General features: G+C 39.1%; 1 protein-coding gene across 1 annotated transcript in view; it reads left to right on the top strand.

The window, feature by feature from the left end:
- Positions 1-20,407, top strand: part of LOC117522071 — a 34,591-nt gene extending 14,184 nt beyond the window's left edge. Inside the window, exons 7-20 of the mRNA XM_034183441.1 lie at positions 1,332-1,422; positions 1,498-1,635; positions 1,774-1,827; positions 2,302-2,402; positions 3,241-3,369; positions 3,518-3,614; positions 3,706-3,775; positions 5,702-5,838; positions 5,932-6,164; positions 6,365-6,430; positions 6,523-6,727; positions 11,956-12,054; positions 12,195-12,380; positions 19,850-20,407. Of these exons, the coding sequence (XP_034039332.1) occupies positions 1,332-1,422; positions 1,498-1,635; positions 1,774-1,827; positions 2,302-2,402; positions 3,241-3,369; positions 3,518-3,614; positions 3,706-3,775; positions 5,702-5,838; positions 5,932-6,164; positions 6,365-6,430; positions 6,523-6,727; positions 11,956-12,054; positions 12,195-12,380; positions 19,850-20,104 (1,861 nt within the window). The 3' untranslated portion in view covers positions 20,105-20,407. The remainder of the gene's footprint in view (positions 1-1,331; positions 1,423-1,497; positions 1,636-1,773; positions 1,828-2,301; positions 2,403-3,240; positions 3,370-3,517; positions 3,615-3,705; positions 3,776-5,701; positions 5,839-5,931; positions 6,165-6,364; positions 6,431-6,522; positions 6,728-11,955; positions 12,055-12,194; positions 12,381-19,849) is intronic.
- The last annotated feature ends 680 nt before the right edge of the window (positions 20,408-21,087 follow it).

The raw sequence follows: 21,087 nt of genomic DNA, 5'->3' as shown, positions 1-21,087 counted from the left end.
ATATCTTCTCTAACCACATATGTAATTCCTCAAGCTTGCTAGTTTATTTGTGATATTTTGTCATGATTATGCTGGTTCATTAAGATTTTCAGAAGAAGAATTTATCAGATCTGTGCACATTTTAAGAATCTGAAGTAAGATTTCTTATTTATCTTTTAGTCATTTTTCTAAGTCTGACATTTAAGAGAAACATTTACAACCTAGCAGGGCACTTGGAAAAGGCATGTGCCCATAAAGGCAACAATGTCTGTACAAACAGGGAGAAGAAAGCATCTGATCTTACTAATGTCATAAGGCAGAATATTAAATGTGTAATTCTCCTTCACTGACTTGAGGACTGTATTGTATTTTTACATTATATGACAATCCTACTACCACATTTTCATTTATAATGTCCACAGATTGTAGCAGTCGCACAAACCTTTCTCTTCTTCTCTGAGTCTGCCATTGTAATGAGGCATAAAGCATTTGTAGTGTGGTATTTGGGTACATGGGTATTTGGTATATGGGAGCAACAGACCACCACATAATTTCCTTCGGGATTAATAAAGTATTTATCTATCTATTAGTGTCTAAATGAATAATGAGATTTCCAGAGTTCTAAATGTTTTCTGCAGTATGAAAGTTATTCAAAGTGAATTGAATCTGATTTTGTTTTCTGGCGTATTCTTTTTAATGGTTTATTAGTTTTTATTCCCCACTGACTGAAGGCTCGCAGGAGGATTATGTCGTGTCGATTTCTGTCTGTCCATCCCAAAAAATGGTATAAGGATTCTGAAATCAATATCTTTTATACTTTTAGGAGGAATTTTGTGAAACTTGGTACAATTCCTTGTTATAGGTTGGTAATATGCATATTGTAATATTGGACAAGATTGACACCTTTTGGCAAAGTTATGGCCCTTGATTAACAAACCTAGACACTGCCAGTTTCATAAGTTAATATCTGCATTCTGAAATCAACTATCACATACCTTGAAATGTTATCAGAATGTGGCAAGCACTTGTACCAAAGCAGCATTTGTCAGCGGGGGATATTGCGCTCTCAGAGCACTCTTGTTTAACATGTTTGCAAGTGTGTTACATTGTCAGGGGCTCACATTCATCTCACTTTCTTGGGACAGCTGAAAGTCAGTAATCATTGGTGATTGGATCAGTGCTCCAGCTTGTGAGAGGTTAAGACCGACCATCTGAAAACCTGTTTGTACAGTATATGTCAGTGTACTGGGAACCAGGGTATGGTTGTCGATGCTGTGTTGTAGTGGCATTACTTTTATAGTAATATGTCACTGTTCCACTCAGTTCTGATAAGATATTCTCATCTTGTGCAGATTTTTGATTGGTCGTGAGAAGGAGGGAGTGGAGAGTGAAGTGGCACGACTAATTAATGAAAGCCTGGAAATGGACAACACATCTAGAAAGGTGTGCTTTTTGAAAATAATAGTTCTGTGTTTCCTACAGTATGATTGAACTATACATTTTGTGTTTAATCTCCAGATCGCACAAGCAAGTGGCGATGAGGGCAGTGATGGGAACATGTCTGAGAAATGGTCAGAGGCCGAAGAAGACGATGATGAGGATGTATCTGTTCTCTCTAGTCTGGAGAACTACCAACTGTGCCTCAAATATCAGCAGGTATTTTCCACTCAACCTCTGAGATGCCTAAAAAGCGGCTGTATATTAAGTTGTTGACAACACTCATGATGAGCAGCACTTTATTTTGCATCTAACCACTTTATCTTCTTTGTCATTATTATTAATCTAATTTCATAGCTCCAGTCAAAGCTGCAGCACAGAACAGCGCAGCTTCACAGCGTTAGAGAAAAGGTAGGTCAGTCAGCTCGGATTGAGACTCGTACAAACCAATACTGTGCACACATTTTAATACACTACCTTTTCATCCACACTTGGTACAGTCTGACCCATTTAATTGTGTGTGAGATGAACCAGTGTGGAGTTATTAGGACGAGGGCCCTCTTCAACACTTTCCACGTCAGCCCTGTTTTCTGAGTTTTGAAGTAAACACCACTGTGACTTAACTGGGTTAATGAAAGCTATTTAGTACAGTATGTAGCTTTTGTCTCTGTTGGACTGATAAATACTTGAAATTATGCTGTTTTGTTTGCTCTGGTTTTTTCGAATTGATGTGCTCAACATACAGAGATAAATCAAAGCACATTTTACACCAAAAAGTGTCATTCTATTGTATATATTTATTTATTTGGGTGTGGGGGGGATCTTTTTCAATGTTTCTTACTTTGCTGCACAAATGTATACACACTCTTCTGCTGTGTGTCTCAGTTACATACACTGAAGGAGCAGCAGGCCTGTTGGGAAAGTCAGAAGGCTGATTTGGAACAAAGACTGGAGGATGGAGAGGAGAAAGCTGACAAATTAGAAAAGTACAGTAATGTAGTCTCTCTGCACTTGATTGTTCTTTAGTATATAGTATTGTGGTAAAGATTTAGTCTGAAACTTTTATAAAAGTTTTAGGCTTTTGCAAAAGTCTAAAACTTTTATAAAAATTGTAGATCACCACTTTACCACTGTGGTAAAGTGTTGATCTACAATTTCTGAGAAAAGTGAATCATATTTCTTCAAATTTCTATCCCCACTAGGGGATATACATATATATATCTGTGTGCATACCTGCATCTGTCACATTTAGTTTTTTCCTTCTACACTACAACCTATGAATGTTTTATCCAATTCATAACAAACCGCACAATCCTATAATGTTTAATCACCATATATTCCAGGATTTTTACCACAGAACCACTTCAGACACTGTGGACTCTGTGCATTATATCCTTGATGAACAGTGTCTATATGGACGTTATTGACATTGATTCCACAGGTTATGTGAATAATAATCTTTGTTAGGTTTCCTCCACCCTGTGAACATTTGAGCCATTTGTTATTGTGCTTCATCTGTATGTGTGCGTCTGCCTGTTCTTGTCCTTATTATTTATTGAGTGTGGCTGATGCATGAATGCGTCAGTTATTCCCAGCTGTGGAACCTTGGTCAAGACTTACCTTGATACAACTCTGCATAAAAAGAAGTCAAATTTGGTGGTTCTTGTGTTGTTTTTCATAAATAACTCGTCCAAAAAAAAGTCTAATTTGATTTTTGTTGGAACTGGAGGTAAAAATTTAATAATGACCATGTTATTGTTGTTCTTTATAAAGATGATGATGACAGTTAATGAAATGTTTTATGACCTTCTCTCTGTTTGTCAGGTATTGGCAAGAGGCCCAGACACTGTGCAGGGTTGTGAGCCAAAGGCTGGCTGATGCTCAGAGTCAATCAGAAAGTCTGGAGATCAAATACAGCAAAGCTAAAAGACTGGTCAGGGAGTACCAGAGCAGGTATCTATCAGTTCTGTCCCTGACCGTGTGAGATGGTCTTATGAACAATAAGCGGGAGTCTTTCCTGGAAAGAAAAGTTATTATAGGCTTCCCTCTGAGTATTTAGGAATCAAACTTTTTCGGTTGTTGTGCTTTTCTTTGTCTTCAGAGAAGAGGAGTGGGAGAAAAGAGAAAGAGATTTGAGGAGAGAGATAGAGGAAAGAGACCAGCAAATTAAAGAGAGAGTAGAAAGATTGCAAAACCAGGTAAACTGAAACTTCTGCCAGTCCAAAATACTGCAGTATTCCTTCACTGAACCAGTTGTCTTTTTTTCCCCTCTGTCAATTTTCATGACAGATAGCTCAACTTGAGAGGAAAGAGCTGGTGTCTGAAAGGTACAACTGCTCTGTGGACACTTCTGTTATGAGTAAGTGTGAACAGTTTTCACACTAGATGATTAATATTATTGAAGCAGAAACATTTTTGCCTGTACCGTATACCTTGATTCTAAAATCTCTATTCTACTGATAACCACTGGGAAGGTACCAGAGGAGATTTCTCTATGACTGCAAGGGAAGCTCAGCTTCCCCTAAAATGTCAAAATATTAAGTGGTCAAATATGTACAGTTTGTGAACATTTCATTGACTATAAATGTGTTAGAACGTGTTCATTTTGAAGGCGAGTTCCTTCAGAATCAGCTACTTATCACAAATTAATTGACTCTATTTTGTTAACTTCTTATAAATTTTATTCTCATATGGTCTGTGGTCAATGCATTTGCCTGTAGAAGCTGAGCGTCCGTTCACTTCAGTGGAACTGCCTGGAAAGGTTTTTTTTCCATTGCTTTGAAACTCAATGGTCATCGGATAAATGCCACGATTTTGTCCCTCCCCCGGATGCTCCGCATCTCTGGGGGTGAATGGAGCTGTGGGCAGGCCTGCAGGCCTGGATGCTGGAGTTCTGCACAATGATTGATCAGTTGAAAGGCTGAATCCTGTTTTGATTGACAGCTATCTTGAGATAGAGGCGTGTGTGAATTCATTTGCACATTTTTTCGTATTTATGCATTTTAAAATTTATTCCAGTGTTTAGCGTGCACTATAAATCAGTCTGTTTTAAAGGCACACATTAGATATCATATGTCTGTACAGTGCTACCAAAAAAAAAAGAACCGCACCCAAAAAAATGAGTCCATATCTGCAGCAAGACAATAGAACCGGACGAAGCTGGTGATTTGGATACAGGAACATTCACAGATCGCAGGCATCAGGTACCGGATTAGACGTGTGAGAAGATCCAGGTGAGTTACTCTCTGCTTCGTTCTTCAGTAAGTTAGTGTTTAAGGTCATCGCACATTAATTAACATCCCGATTCACAACACAACATCAAAGTATTCATGATTGTAAGTCTATCTGGGCACATGTGGGAATAATTATTGGTTGCTGATTAATTTTTTTTTATGAAAATTTGTGATGGAGAAACTGAAGCATTTTGAACCACTGAATCAATATGAAGCAATAGTTCAGTGTTTTGAAGCTTTTGATACAATTAGATATGGCAAAATTTGCTGGCCAACCTTTAACATAACATTTGCATAGATCAATAAAGGGCAGGATTTCCTCAAACAGTCAGGCTCTGTTATGTATGTTTAATAATAAAGGTTCTATGTATTCCTTAAAATTTTTCATGATATTTTCGTTTAAAAACATTAGTAATATACTTGTTATAATGTAATTGTGGCATCATAAAATACTGTATGTAACAGAGATATAAATTGTGAAATGCTTGTGCAACTAGGAACTGTTATGACCATTTTACATATTTGAATTTACATATAAATAAATTGACCAATTTTATGATGTAAGCCGACAATGAGGTTCCCGTCTTTGAAATACCAGCAGCCACCACTGGAAGGTACACAGGCTTCAAGTACAAAACTATCCACAATAGGGGTGGACACCAAGGGCTGAGAAACTGCAGGCTTTCCTTGCAACCACGTCAGTAGGTAGTTTTAATGGTGAGCTCCCCACTTCAACTTAAAAGTCCTGATCATCTGTGAAGCCACCTGCTGCCCTTCAAGCCCCACTGTTGTCTATCCCCGTCTTTCACATTGGATGCGGCAGACGTGCAAACTGCCATGGGCCTTAAGACTGCGTTTTATAAAACACATTGACAGTAATTTAACACCAACAAAATGTTTCACAAACAAAAACACACTCTCACTACTTAATAGAAAAATAATTAATAAAATGCATGAAAACAGAATTAAAGCACAAAACGATAAAACGATAAACCTTTCCCAACATGTAATCATCTTGAAAAGAATAAAAACTGTATGTGCCCGTGTTTCAGCTCCAGATTGGTATATTCCAGTTCCTGACACAGGACGTCTAGATTCCAGTGTTCACATAGCCAGAGCTCAGCTGGCCCAGAAAGCCAAACGTCATCCGCCATCACGGGACAAACTCAGAGAAAGCTTCAGAAAACAGGTCAGAGATGGAGCTCGAATACTGTTTATGGTGAAACGTCATATTTACCATTGACGGTGCAACCTGATGTATGGCTGTTTTTACTTTGTACAGGAAGACGAAGTCCAGAAATTCCTGGAGAGCCAATCGCTGCCTGTTCCAGTAGGGTTGGGGCAAAGAAGTAGTCAGAGTGGCCAGTCCAGTACTTCCTCTTTCTCTGCCCTTAGTCCTCAAACCCCCAACACCTCAGTCTTCACCCCTCCAAGTTCCATCAGTGCCACTGTCATTCCCTCACCGTGCAAATCCTCAGCATCCAGAAAAACCAAAAGGAAGTTTCCTGACTTTAGGTGCAGGGCCTCTGTCTCGTTGTTTTACCTAAAACGTGGGTTCTGCTGTTCTAAAATATTTTCCCTGTTTCGTAATGAATTTTAGCGTATAAGAACCCACGTATTCCTGATCAGCCGTTTATTGTGGAGGATGTCAGATTTTGCTAGTTTGATGTTTTATCTTGATGCCCTTCAGACTGTAATCTCTACTCCTTTTCCAGCGGACTCCGTAAGTCTCTCAGCAAAAGACGAAGTGATAAAAAGGCCAAAAAGTCACTGAACAACAGGTGTGGCATTATTGCACATGAAAACAACCAAGCATCAAAGGTTTTGTTTTCAAAAGTGAAGACTGAAACTAATGTTCATTGTTCTCCACCAGGGCTTCATCTACTGAGCTGGTGGGTGATCCTGATGGAGTTTCCCCTTCAAGTTCAGTCACCTCTATGCCTTCTTGCCTTTTGATTCCGTGGTTTGGAGATCGAGGGAGGGAGAAACAGGAGGAGGAGAACAGCAGTAGGGAGAAGCTTCGCTCCGTGTCCAGCAGCAGCCTGCCATACCTCACCACCACAGGTAGAAGAGATCAGGTGAGGAAAAGTGAACACACGGGGGTGATATTGCACTATGTACATAGTAGCGTGGCATAAAAATAATTTAAAATTGCCTAACTAAGCCCTTTTTTGTAAATATGCCGAATAATGTAATGATACTTTTTGGAAGCCATGTTTTCAGCAGATTCTGTTAAAAATTAAAAAAGGCTTATGTTGCTGTTTTCTATTATTATTATTATTATTATTATTATTTAACACCCACAAACAAAACTTAAGGGTGCATATAGTTATCACCGTGTCCGTGAATCTTGCAAGGGCAATTTGAAATTGTTTTTGAATAATAATTACACACAAATCTCCAAATCTCTTCAGGGAAAGGTAACTGGATTTTGTTTAATTGATGTCATACTGTACTTGTATGATATTGATTTCATAAACACAGCTCCTCCTGACCCACTTTATGGATTTGTGCATCAGATGAGCATGAAGGAAAGTAGTTCCTTGCCAAACACCTTTAAGAGAATATAGGTGGATTTTAGTTGTTGTTGGGGGTGGGGTGGGGGGTATACATAATGGTGGTCAGTTACATGAACAGCAGTTAACCAGTTTAATTCATGTGCTTCATCACAAAAGATTTACTAAGAGCAATACATAAAACATGGGTGCAGCTGCTACGGCAGAGGAAGGCAGCATCATTTTGTGAACTTGATGACAGAACTGTAGTGTTTTGGATTCCCTCCCCCTTTTTTGGCCTATCTGACTAGAGTCGCCCCACAATTTAACAAACACCATGGTGGCCAGATTGAATATGCCACCGAGAGCCATTGGCAAAAACATTTCTCATTGTTTTTGCCAATCTGATGTATGTGCCTTGTGGAAATATATATATATCCACAAGGCACATACACCCAGGCTTGGGGAGTAACGGAATACATGTAACAGCATTACGTAATTAGGATACAAAAAAGGTAACTGTATTCCGCTACAGTTACAGAAAAAAAGACGTATTCAGATTACAGGTATATTTAGTAAAAATGGGGATTAGTTTGCAGGATTACAATTTTAATGCATTTTTTGCTATTATCTGTATATAATATATTTTTTTCTTTGAAACGAAAACATCCCTTCAATGGACAGCGACATGATGTCTCCTAACTGGGCAAAATATTGATGAAGTTCCCGGTTGTTATTGCATTTTCAATGGAGATTCGCGACTGAACACACTCAGAAAAATGCTCGCAAAATACGTGTTAAAATGCCATTTTGACCTGGATATTGAGGCAGTAAAATTAAATTATGTCAGGAAAGTATTAAACTTACTCAGACACACACACACATTCCCAAATATTAGTGTTGAAAGTTACACGGATCTGCGGTGTTCAAGCTGCTGAGCTGAGCTGCTGTTCTGTTCAATGCATCGCAGCTCCTAAAAACATTACAATACATTTATATGCATATTATATTTTTACACAATTATCCTTTATTGACCGAGTTTCATTCATGAAGTCAGTGGTGTGGGTACACATCTCTATGTGTGGGTGTGACTGTGAGCGACACAGCGCGGGTCATTATAATCTCATTATTTTAAGGTGCAAATTTGAAAAAAAATCCCCAGTCTTGTCAAACAATTTTTATTACTAACGACAAGTATTTTAACTAGACACTGGTCTAGCAGTGGAAAATATCAACTAGAAATAAGTGAAGAGTTAATGGTCCGTGTCATCGGGCAACACGGCAGGAAACATACAGCTGTTTATCATCCAAATATCACGGACAAAGTGACAACAATAACCAAAACCACTTACTTGTGGAAGGAAATATTGTATCCCTTGTTCCTCCGTTTGTGGCTTTGCCAACATGCGCAGCTTTCCGGCATATTCCACCTGTTTCTTGAACATCTATGCACGTAAATCACTAACTTGCCCGGAATTAAAATGGCGATCACGCCTCCTTACTGATAGTATTTACTTAATGGTTTTCATTATGCTTTTGTTCTTATTTTGAAAGTTCAATAAGTGGACTGATATGTTAAACATGGTGCGAATGCTATGTGAAAGACTAAAGTAAAATCATTTTATGTTTACTGAACAAGTAGCAGAATTTTTTTTTTTTTTTTTTTTTTTTGTATATTGTTCTGCAAGCCACTTTTAATTACAAATTCATCCGCACACCGCCTGAGTTTTCATTATCCTTCATTTGTTTGGCATTTTTTGTGAATACTGGGTGTGTTTAAAACAATATTGTGGTTGCTCTTAATTCATAATGTGAAGTAAAACAGAGCATGCCATGTAAAAGAAACAGTTTTATTTTTGCTTAATAAACTGTACTATGTGGTCAAGACTATTTCTATTTAGTTTATTTTGTCTGTATTAGCATATTTTATATTGGAGTAATCCAGAAGTAATTGAAAGTAATCAAATTACATTACTTTAATATTATGGTACTTGGATTACCTTACTGACTACATTTTTCAACAGGTAACTAGTAACTGTATTGGAATAAATTTTTAAAGTAACCCTCCCAACCCTGCATACACCAGAAAGGTAAAAACATTTCTCATTGTTTTTGCCTTTCTGGTGTATGTGCCTTGTGTGTGTGTGTGTGTGTGTGTGTGTGTATATGTGTGTATATATATATATATATATATATATATATATATAAACACATGGAGAACATGCAAACACGATACAAAAAGCGATCCTACAACCTTCTTGCTGTGGCGCAACAGTGTAAGCCACTAAGCCACTGTGCCGCCTTCTTGGAATTAATTAGATTTTTTTTTTAATCGCTTGACAACACTTATGGTCCCGTCACACATAACACAAATGAGGCCGAATGGCGCACAAAGGAGGATTCGAATGGTACTCGTGAAAAATCTGAGCCACACTTGAATGCCTCATACAGCAGTCAGCACAACCATTTGGCCACAGAACATGCACTCTACATTCGCATTGTGCTTGTGCTAGAAACCCAATAAACAATGTCAAGATGAGGTTGTACTGCTATCCAAACATGGTTGAAACATTCGTACAGCATGTCATACGCAGGTCAGACCATTCAGACCGCGGTTGAGGGGCTGCACGAAATGATCGGCCATGTCGAACTCTGGCTACATGTCCCGATCGAGCCAGCCTTCACACCAGCGGCCGAATGAGGGCGAATGGCGAGCAAATGCTCATTCTACCCACACTTGGCAACAGTCAAGGTGCCATCCAACAGCAGTCACTGGGCACTTAGAAAATGTGGGCCCATTCTGGTCTCAAGACCAACACCTTAACCATTAGATCATCAACCCCCTGTGTTACCTTAGGGGTTGTTGGGTTAATTCCTAGCATTTCTCTCAGTGCATCTTTGAGTGCGACTATAAATCGCTGCTGATTTTGCCCCCTGCTTTTCTCCCTTTAGATAGCACTCCTCGGGCATATATTGCAGCATTTTGGGATTACTTTCACTGCTATGCTGATGATATTCAGTTGTACATCCCGATAGCTTCTGGTAATCTCATCCACATAAAATCTTTACACGATTGCCTTGCATCAGTGAGAAGCTGGATGTCTAGTAACTTCCTACTTTTAAACTCTGATAAGATCGAAATGATGGTTCTTGGTCCAGTGGGACATTGGCATCATTTTGACCAGCTAATGCTTAGCCTAGGCTCGTGTGTCATACATCATACTGACAAAGTGAGGAACCTTGGGGTAATTTTTGATCGTACATTATCCTTTGACCTCCACATTAGAGATAATACAAGGACTGCTTTCTTCCATCTGCGAAATATAGTGGAGATTCGCCCCATCCTGTCTATGGCTGATGCTGAGACCCTGATTCATGATTTGTCTTTTCTAGATTGGACTATTGCAATGTTCTATTTTCTGGCTTACTGCAGTCCAAAATTAGGGCTCTCCAACTGGTTCAAATGCTACTGCCAGACTTTTGACATGAAGCAGAAAGTTTGACCACATTACACCCATTTTGGCATCTCTTCACTGGCTTCCTGTCCCTGTGAGATCAGATTTTAAGGTTCTGCTACTAGCCTATAAAATTGTTCATGGACTGCCACCTCCCTACCTAGCTGACCTAATTAAACCTTACATACTGGCCCGGGCTTTGCGGTCACAGGATGTAGGAATACGTGAATTAATTAATTTATTTATTTATTCAGCACATACACAAAACAACAACAAACAAAACTTACAACGAAAAGAAGATGGATTGACAGTGAAAAAGAAAATGGATTGACCAAGAAAATGGATTGACAATGCATCCGTGTGCCTGAAAGGGTGTAGGCCGAAGCAAAGCTTTTAATGCCTACCCCTTTAACACAAAGTAACATCATCTAGTCATCACAAGGAGTGCAAAGAAAGAAAGAAAGAAAGAAACTTTGTGTCCCTAGGGTGAATAAAAAGTCTGCGGGTCACAGAGCTTTCTCTTATCATGCCCCTGTTCTGTGGAATGATCTCCCTGCGTCAATAAAACAGATTCTGTAGAGACTTAAGTCCAGACTTAAGATGCACTCATTTTCCCTTTTGTATGGCTAGCATACTGCCATATTATGTTACTATGCTTTTTACTTTTTTACTCTTTTTTTTTTTTTTATCTTTTAATTCATTTTATTTTGTTTTCTGAATTGTTTTGTTTGAGGTGCCTTGAGGCGACTCTGTTGTGATTTGACGCTATATAAAATGAATAAATTGAAATTGAATGGAGTGAGTGCATGTGTAAATCAGTGAATGTGATGCATTATTGTAAAGCACCTTGAGCATTTGACCTCAGGTTTAAAATGAAAATGCAGTCATCTTACCATTTAGTATGCTGGAATTACAGAGCAAATTGGCACCACACAGCCGAATAAAAAAGAAAAGGTTTATTTCAGCTTTTCTAAATTTTAATTAAATGACATAAATTACACAATGTTTGGGTTCTTTACACAGACTTAATCTCCTCCCATGGTGGCTTTGAAGCCATTGACATCACTGCAGTAGAAAAAAAAAATCATCTTTATTTGCATTGTTATAGATTTGACTTGCATTGTTATAGATTTTTACTTGCAGCTCCTGGTTGCATGCCAATTTGCTTCTCTCTCTAAACTTGGTCAGTTTTATTCTGTTCAGTCTCATATAAGTAAAGGTCTTAGAATTGATCTCACATACATGGATCACTGTGTTTGTGCTGGAAGCAAAGACACCATCCATGCATTAGTATTTGCTGTATGCAACAGGCAGTATAACAATGTGGCAGTCGGGGTATGTTTCTATTGGTTCCAGAACATTGGTTCTCCAGTGGGCAGCTCCAGCATGGTGTGTCATATCTCTGATCACTCCCTTTCTGGACACTCTCACACTTTCACCTTTTCCTCCACTGAGGTGAGTCTGTCCTTTACTTCCTTTCTTGTCCTTCCTTCTCTGTAAAGTGTTCTTTGTTGGCCTTTTCATAGGATATGAAAATTCTCTTGTCCCCACCCCTCCCCTTTTTCCATCTGTACACTTTACTGGTGCCCTGCTAGACCCTGGGAAATGACCCAGATCCCACCAATAACAACCAGTGGCAATCTCTCCCTGTTTTGGAATGGACCAACCAGCAGGTGTGCCTGTGGCTGATTGCTATGAACATGGAGTCATACATGGCCGAGTTCACTGCCAGAGGTGTGGACGGGACACAGCTTGTCAACATGGACAGTGAGAAACTCAAGGTAAGCTGTTGCAGTGATGCCAACTTAAACAAATCCATTGTTTAAAAAGCTGTGTCTCAAGAAGAATATGTTTAGTAAGATTTTCTTATAATAAAGTAACTACGATATTTTCCAGAGTACAAGTCGTTTTTTATAGTTGTGTGTGTGTGTCCGTTTGGTTGCTCCGTTGTCAAGGTCACCACAGCAAAACTGAGGTAGATCAGCATGTTGAATTGGCACAGCTTTTACGTTAGATGCCCTTCCTGACATTAGATGGAGAAATGTGGCAGGGGTGCAGTTTCAACCGTGAAAATCACGTGCACTAACCACTTGGCCACCACTCCTGCTCTGTGTGTGTGGGTGCATGCTTGCTTGTGTTTTTTAACTAGTTTGGGAGGTCTTGCACCTTTTTATATACTAAAAAATTATGACGTTCTCATCATTAATAATAGTATTTATATAGGGTGTTCCGAGGAATCAAAGCACAAAACAACATGAACAACAACAATAAAAGAATAAATGGCAATAGTAAAAAGTACACTACAGCAATGCAGAAAAATCCCTAATTTAGTACAGAAAAAGGTGCGAATAATACTCCACAAAATATGGTGTGTATGTGTATATATATATTTTCTATATTATAAAAGCCAAGTGGCCTCTGTGTGTGTGCATGCATGTGTATGGCTTCTATCACACAGAAAATGGGGAGAGCTGACATTTTCTGTTTGGTATGATTATGTATTTTGGGTCAGAGATGAATGCTGCCAAAACAAAGTTGATGGGACAATTATTTTTGTAGAAATTAGCAATTTTAGTTAACCAGTAAACAGTGGAGATTGTGCTGAAATGCACTGTTTGAGTTTGGGGTTTTAAATGGTGTTATTGTGGTTCATATTAATTTAACACTGTTGTTAGTGTTATGATTTATTGGGGTTTTGTAGTTCAATTGGTATAGTCAATTTAGTTAAGTCTCACGTTGCTGTTACTATGAGAGAGTTAAGTTTCATGTTGCCAGTACCATGACTGAAGTGGGGATTGCGTTTGATGTCTTCCGCCACAGTCTCTGCATCTAAAAATAAAAGCACCTGCTTGTGTCAGAATGCGGGAAAGACAAGAACCTGTGCGTATGTGTATAACTTCAATCACAGACAAACTAAAGACAGCTGACATGTTCCGTTTAGTATGTGTTTTGGGTAATGGATGACCAAAACAGAATGTTGATAAGACTAATATTTTTGGAGAAACTACGGATATTAGCTAACATTGCTAATTCCTTTCCAGCAGGGGGTGGTAAATCATTTTTATATTACCGTAATTTCCGGACTATAGAGCGCACCTGAATATTAGCCACACCTACCAATTTTAAAAAGAAAAAAGAAATTGTACATAAATAGGCCGCACTTGTCTTTAAGCCAGGGGTTTCCATGTTGTAACATGAAATATTTACACAGAAAGATGTTTGAAAGATTTTGTAACTTTTAATTAAATACGTACATGTAAATGCTTTTTTCCCCCCCTAAAGTGTTACATGTAAATGGCCACTGCCTCTGCACTTCCTCCTGCTGGCTTTATTTCTTTTGACACAGTGATCCCACTTTTAACTTTGTGTTTGTCCGTTTATGTCTGCAAAATCGCTCTTTTGCGCGCATTGCTGTTCTGCATTACTAGACAGCCGCCTCTGCACTCCTCACTGGCTTCCTTTCCATCCACGGGTCGCTGGCTTTATTGACCATGATCCAACTTTTAACTTTGTGTTTGTCCATTATTGACTGCAAAATCACTCTTTTGTGAGCTGGCGTTCTGCCTAAATGCTCGTTTTGAGCATGAGTCATTGCATTAGTGCGCACACACAGCGGAGCTCCTGATCCATTAACAAAATATTAAATCTATCATAGACATACTTTTATAGTTGATTATATAGAATGAATGAACATGCAACTGTTTTACCAAGCTATTAAAATAAAAACATTACAAATAATTACCTTTTACCTGCTCCAAATCCGTTCTCCACTTCATGGTGCAGCAGAGAGGAAGGAAAAAAAGCAGTTGGAATTGTGTGCACATGAGGGCTAATCCTCTCCAAAAATGACCTCTCCTGGTCCTCCTAGCTGGTAGGTGCTTGGGTAATGGGCTTTTACAGCCTCGTCCTCACCACAAACATGCCTCTATAATCCTCGTTGGTTGTCGTAGTAACTCGCATACAAACTGCCCCATGCTGTTATTGCTAAATTTTGAACATCTTGAAATTAGCGCCACGCTCAGAGATGAGCCTCATTAACTAAAGATACTGCCTCTCAGAGCCACCATTCTCTCATGATAGTGGAATAAGGCCTCTCGTGGCAACAAAAACATGCTGCGTGGCTCATTATTCATCCTTCATGATTTGGTGGTACTCTCAGAAATTCTCCTTCTATAAACATAAACTATGTCTGATATAGCTGGTTTTAGGCTTCTATGACATATATATATATAAAACAGAAATACTCCAATAGCCACCAAGAGCTTTACTTTCAACTCTAAATATTAAAAGACCACCCAAACTCAGTGACCTAGCATTCTACTACATTCTACGAAATAAATCCTGATATGCAGAGTGAAAGTGGCACTGCAATACCACCAATTTGTATGTATTTTGTGAATGAATAAATGTGTTCAAATGCACTCTGCTGTGTTTTTATTCGTGAAACTTGGACACCTAGGGAAATTAGAATTACAAGACAGGAATACAACTGATAAAATTAACTGTGTGTTAAATTATTAATGTGTGACTGCTCAAGAGTTGACCCTGTGTGCATGTTACTAGTGGTGTAGGTGTGCAATCATGCACATGCATGTGCCCATCCACACTAAGAGGTCTATATAGATTTTTACCAACACTGTGTTGGATTTTTCCAATCAAATAAATGCCTTGGGTTATTGTATTAAAAATTTTTAAGAGGTCAAGAATCTAGATTTAATGTCCCAGCTCTGAATCACATGTGCATAACAGTGTGGAGTAGGCATGTGGAGATTAATTGATACGAATCAGTATCTAGATACAAACAAGCACAATGTGAGTGTATCTATTCATTCAGTGTGTATCTATTCAACTGACAGGTGAAATTGTGATCGCAAAACTCTGGTGAGAAAAGTATCTCAAATTACTTTTGCCAAGGCGGTACTCTCTCAATGAGTGACTCACTTTAAGTCACTCATTGAGAGTGATGTTGTCTTATGTTTTTTCATTTATCTTTGATGTCTTTTTAGTAGAATGCAATGGGCCCCAAACCTGGGGTCTAAAGTTGCATCCTAGGTTCTAAAGTTATCTTAACCAGATCTGGCATTGTATCCGAGGGCTCTCTTCAAGATGGTGATCGTTCCCTTAATCGCAGACAACTGCACCTCATGTGCACTTGGGTGACCGGGGATTGCCTCAAGGTATTTCTTCAGGTTCTTCTTCATCAGGCCTGTTGCTCCTACCACAACTGGAATGATATCGATGTCTTTCAATGACCATGTTGTTCTTAGGTCATTTTTTAGGTCTTGGTATTTTGAGATCTTTCCCCTTTCAGCTCGATTCAGGCCGTAGTCATTGGGGACTGTCACATCAATGATTTTGGCTGTTTTCTCTTGCTTGTTCCAGATGACAATATCAGGTTTGATTGCACCTCCTTCTATGTGTCTTCCTGCTGGGATCTCTTTGTCGTAGAAGATCGTTATTTTTCCATTGGATGAGACTGGTGTTGGCTCGTGCTCCCAGACTTGTTCTTTGACTTCCAACTCCAGTTCCTTGCAGATCTTCCAGTGGAGATATTGACAGATCTTATGTCTGGATGTATAATGCCCATCTGCCATGAGGATCTGGCATGCTGATGTTAGATGGTTTACACTCTCAACAGCTGTATGACAGAATCGGCATTTATCATTTTGTGAGATCCCTGCCATTTTTTTGAAGCCATTAGTTAGAAGTCCCTGATCTTGTGCTCCAATCAGAATTCTTTCTCCATCAAAACCAAGTTTTCCATTTTTTAGCCACTGCATTGATCCAACTTTGTCGATGTATTCCTTTTCGAGTTCTTCTTGGAAACGTCCGGCTCTTTTGTGTTGTTTCCATCTTTCCACTCGATGTTTTCCTTCTTTTTTGCAGTATTGTTCTCTGGTCTGTCTTGCAAGTTTTGTTGCAGGCGTGAGACTGTTGCTTTTTCTCTCTTGTAGAAGTTCTCCGCCAAAGTTTTTTGCCAGTTTAGTGATTGAGGTCCGTTCACTTATGGCCTCGTGGTGTTGTGTGACCGTTTTTATGATTTCTTCTTCAGAGCTCTTTAAGTACTGGCCAATACTTATTATCGATGCTCTGTAGGCCTGGTTGATTTCAGTAAGACCCATACCGCCTTCTCTGCGAGGTAGGTATATTCTGTCCATGCACTGATTTCTGTATGTGATTTTGTGGAGGGTGAGCATTTTTCTGGTTTTTGTGTCCAATTTGTTAAGTTCGTATTGTGGCCAGTTCACTATGCCAAATCCATAGGTCACCACTGGTATTGCAAACTGGTTTATGGCTGTGATTTTATTTTTTGGTGTCAGTTGTGTTTTGCAGATCTTTTTTAAGCGGTTTAGGTATTCTTTTGTTGTTTTTGTTCTCATTTTCTTGTGTTCAATTGAATTACTTTGTTCAATTCCCAAGTATTTGTATGTGGAGTCTGCAGCCAGGTCTGCAATGTAGCTCCCTTCATCCAATTGTATGTTTTCGGTTTTTGTCTTTTTTCCTTTTGTCATTGTGCATTTTGAGCATTTATCCATCTTACTGTTTAAGTTCTATTGTGATCAAACAGGTTCCACATATGAGGGGAACTGATTCCTGTTCCTTAATGTTGAATCTCATAAATTTGCTGCTTATAAGGAGTAAAATAAATCCTCTGCCTCTAGTAGAATCAGAAGAAGATGAATACCATAGTACCATACTGAATTGCTGCAGCTTATTTTCTATTTCAATTTTTCATATCATTTCTTTGCATCATGTTGAATTACATCGTATTGCACCAAATTGCATCATATCGTATTGTGAGGAATTGAATCGGCATCAAATACATACCAAATTGCATTGAATTGGGAACAGGGGTGAATTGTATCGCTGGTAGTGTATCTAGATGCGTATCGAATCGTTGTCAGTGATGAGATTCGCATGCCTAGTGTGGAGCCGACATACCTCATCATCACATCAGACACCACTCATTGTGGTGCTGAAATGACTACAAAATTATTTTTCTTGGAAAGTCAAGATGGCAGCCCAACATAATAAACCTTAAGGCAAGAAGAGATTAATAAAATAAAGCCGCATGACAAGACAGAAGAGAGATGATATTGTTTTAGTTTTATTTTTTACACTTTAAAGATCTTCTGACCAAACAGAAACCGTGAAAAACAGACTTCTCAGGAAACTGCCACAAAGCAGTGATCAAACAGGGAAGGGGCATGGCAACCCACCACAGTCTGATTATTTAGATATCCCAAGTTTCCTGAAAATATTTGGCTGAGTTCAACAATGTTTTCAGAGACCAAAAATGGCCACCAGAGGGTGCTGGGGGGTAATGCCCAACCTCTGTCATTGGTTGACATGGAGGTAGAGTTTACCCAGCATTCATCACTCCATACATCTTATGAAATGCCCCAACAGACATTATGTTATTCTTTAAACTGAGTATTCTTTTGTGTAAATTTAGCTTATTATTCATAAAACAAACTACACCAATTTGGAATATGTTGCACGTAAACTATTACACCAATTGGGAAACCATGACAGAGATCAGTTTGCTTCAAAGCTATTAGGTAATGAATCGGCTCTGTAATATTTATGATGTCGTGCGCACAGTGTGTGTAAAAGTGTGATTCACTGTGATAATGTAAGTTAGTCCAGACACGGGCCTCTATATGCCCTGGGCCCCGGTGCGGTAGCACATGCTGCACTGTCTATCCCTACACCACATCAATAGTTTTGTTGGTGCCAAGGTAGCGGAGGAGCCCCCAAATCAAATTCTGCTTAGGTCCCCCTACTGGATTGGACTGGTATGGAGTAATCCTGTGACACAGAACAAAATGGTAACTTCTTTGGTGGAGAGAATAATACTAAGATGTAATAATACATCTTTCAGAAAGTTACTTCATCCCTTCCGTTTGACTTGTATCATGCTTGACGACCAGCTGCTTTGGATTCATGGTTAAATCAGTATACACACATTCACATGTACAAGATTAGACACTGCTACGTACATAAATGTGTCTTGTATCACCTCCCAGATGGTAAATTGTGAGATTTCTGTCATGTTTGAGCAAAGCCATAAAAGACTTGTATGCTTGAAAGTCAAAGTGCAGGTGATTTCATCACAAGGTAATGCCTACAAAATTACAGTTACAATATTTGAAACCAGTTTTAGAGTTTATGTGAATAACTACTGGTGACAGGGTGCCAAGAGAAGAGTTATATTGTATGACAGAGTCTGGAGTGGCAGAGAAGTATGTGAGGGTAGTGCAGGACGTACAAGGATAGCGTGACAGCGGTGAGATGTGCATTAGGAATGGCACTCATTCAAGGTGGAGGTGGGATTACACCAAGAATCAGCTCTAAGTCCTTTCTTGTTTGCAGTGGTGATGGACAGGTTGACTGATGAGATGAGAAAGGAGTCTCCATGGACTATGATATTTGCAGATGACATTGTGATCTGTACTGAGAGTAGAGAGCAGGGTGAGTCTAGCGTGGAAAGGTGGAGATATGAAAGTCAGTAGGACCGAGAGCACGGTGGAATAGTGCAGTTACAAGGAGTAGAAATGTTGGAAGTAGATGAGTTGAAATATTTGGGGTCAACTGTCCAAAGTAATGGAGAGTGTGGTAGAGAGATGAAGAGAATGAATGCAGGGTGGAGTTGGTGGAGAAAGGTGGCAGGAATGATCTGTGATAGAAGAATATCTGCAAGAGTGAAGGAGAAAGTCTACAAGACAGTAGTGAGACCAGCTATATTGTACAGCTTGGAGACGGTGGCACTAATAAAAAGACAGGAGGCAGAGCTGGAGGTGGCAGAGCTGAAGATGTGATTCTCTTTGGGAGTGATGAGAATGAACAGGATTAGGAATGAACATATCAGAGGGACAACTCAGGTGGGACAGTTTGGAGATAAAGTCAGAGAGGTGAGATTGAGATGGTTTGGACATAGGCAGAGGAGGAAGGATGCTGAGGATGGAGCCACCAGGCAGGAGGAGAAGAGGGAGGTCAAAGAGGAGGTTTATGGATGTGCTGAGGGAGGACATGCAGGTGTTTGGTGTACAGAGGACAGGGTGAGATGGAAACGATTGATCTGCTGTGGTGGTGAAGAAGAAGAATTTACTGATTATTGTTCTCATTTTTGGGTACAGCAAGTGTTGACAGTTGTATTGACATTTCATCAAACATTCTAACAAAGAGAAATCTTTATTTTTATTATCTGATTATTTCTATCTGTATCTTGTGTTCTTGCGGTTGTCAGGCTCTGGGGGTGTGCAATCAAAGTGATCGCGCATTTCTGAAGAAAAGGCTGAAGGAGATGAGAAAGCAAGTGGAAAAAGAACAGAAGGACAGAGAGAAGATACTGAAACAAGAAAAGGAGAAAGACAGGGATGCATTTTTGGAGGAGCAAGAAGGACGAGAGAAAGACAAGATGATGATGATGATGATAGAGGACAAGCCTATAAAGGAGGCCAGTCGCAGTGGCAAAACTGTAAGAACTGAGTCACTCTTATAAAGGACGGGCAGAGGCGATGTAATTCACCAAAACCAGCATGAGGTCTTCTGCTGTTTCACATCTGGATAACTATCATTTAAAGTCAGAAAGGTTTTTATCTTTAGGGCCAAAGCAGAGGTTGAATCCAGCATCAATCTTTCTAAATCAGTTTCAGTTGTAATATGTGACAATGTACTACTGTTTCACAGTAATTATTTTTAAATTATGATTAGAATGATTTTATTATTTTTGTGCTTATTTAAGCACACAGGCATCTGCTATATATGCTTTTTTTTAATGTTAATAAATAATGATTTAAACTTCCTACTGTTGCTTTAAATTTGAGTCCTCAAAAAAAGTCAATGGTGAAAACAATGTTAAAATTATTTCCAAAGTTATAGCAATACAGATAAATGAAGATAAAGCCCGGCTTTATTTATGCCAAAGGAAATTATTTTGCCAGAGCACAGAAACAGTAACAATGGTTAGTTAATACACAGTTACAGAAAATATTAGTATTAAATAGAAATCAGTTTTGTTTTGTTTTTTACAATAAGTACAACCAATTTATCCAAAATGATTTGAAGATATATTGCACAAGATGTTTGACATTATTGCACATAACTGAATAACTGTTTATGTATTCGTTCTGCAGAAGGGGGAGGAATTATACCATCTGATTGCCACACATAGAAAAGAGCTCCTGTGCGTTCTGTGGTGGTCTTAGTCTATGACTGAAGGTGTTGTGACAGGACGTCAGTGTTTCATGCAAAGGGTGGGAGGTGTTGTCCAGGATGCTAAGCAGTTTTCTCAACATCCTCCTCTCTGACACCTCCATGACAGACTCCAGTTCCACCCCCAGGACAGAGCCAGCTCTCCTGATGAGCTTGTTGAGTTTGTTCATGTCAGCTGCCTTCAGCCTGCTGCCCCGGCACACTACAGCCTAGAAGATGATGCTGGAACCCACTGAGTAATAAAACATCTGCAGCATATTTCTGCAGACA

This window comes from Thalassophryne amazonica, chromosome 12, assembly GCF_902500255.1.
Source record: "Thalassophryne amazonica chromosome 12, fThaAma1.1, whole genome shotgun sequence".
Classification (NCBI taxonomy): Eukaryota; Metazoa; Chordata; class Actinopteri; order Batrachoidiformes; family Batrachoididae; genus Thalassophryne; species Thalassophryne amazonica.
The sequence above is the reverse complement of the archived record's forward strand: the minus strand, read 5'-3'. Positions and strand labels throughout refer to the sequence as shown.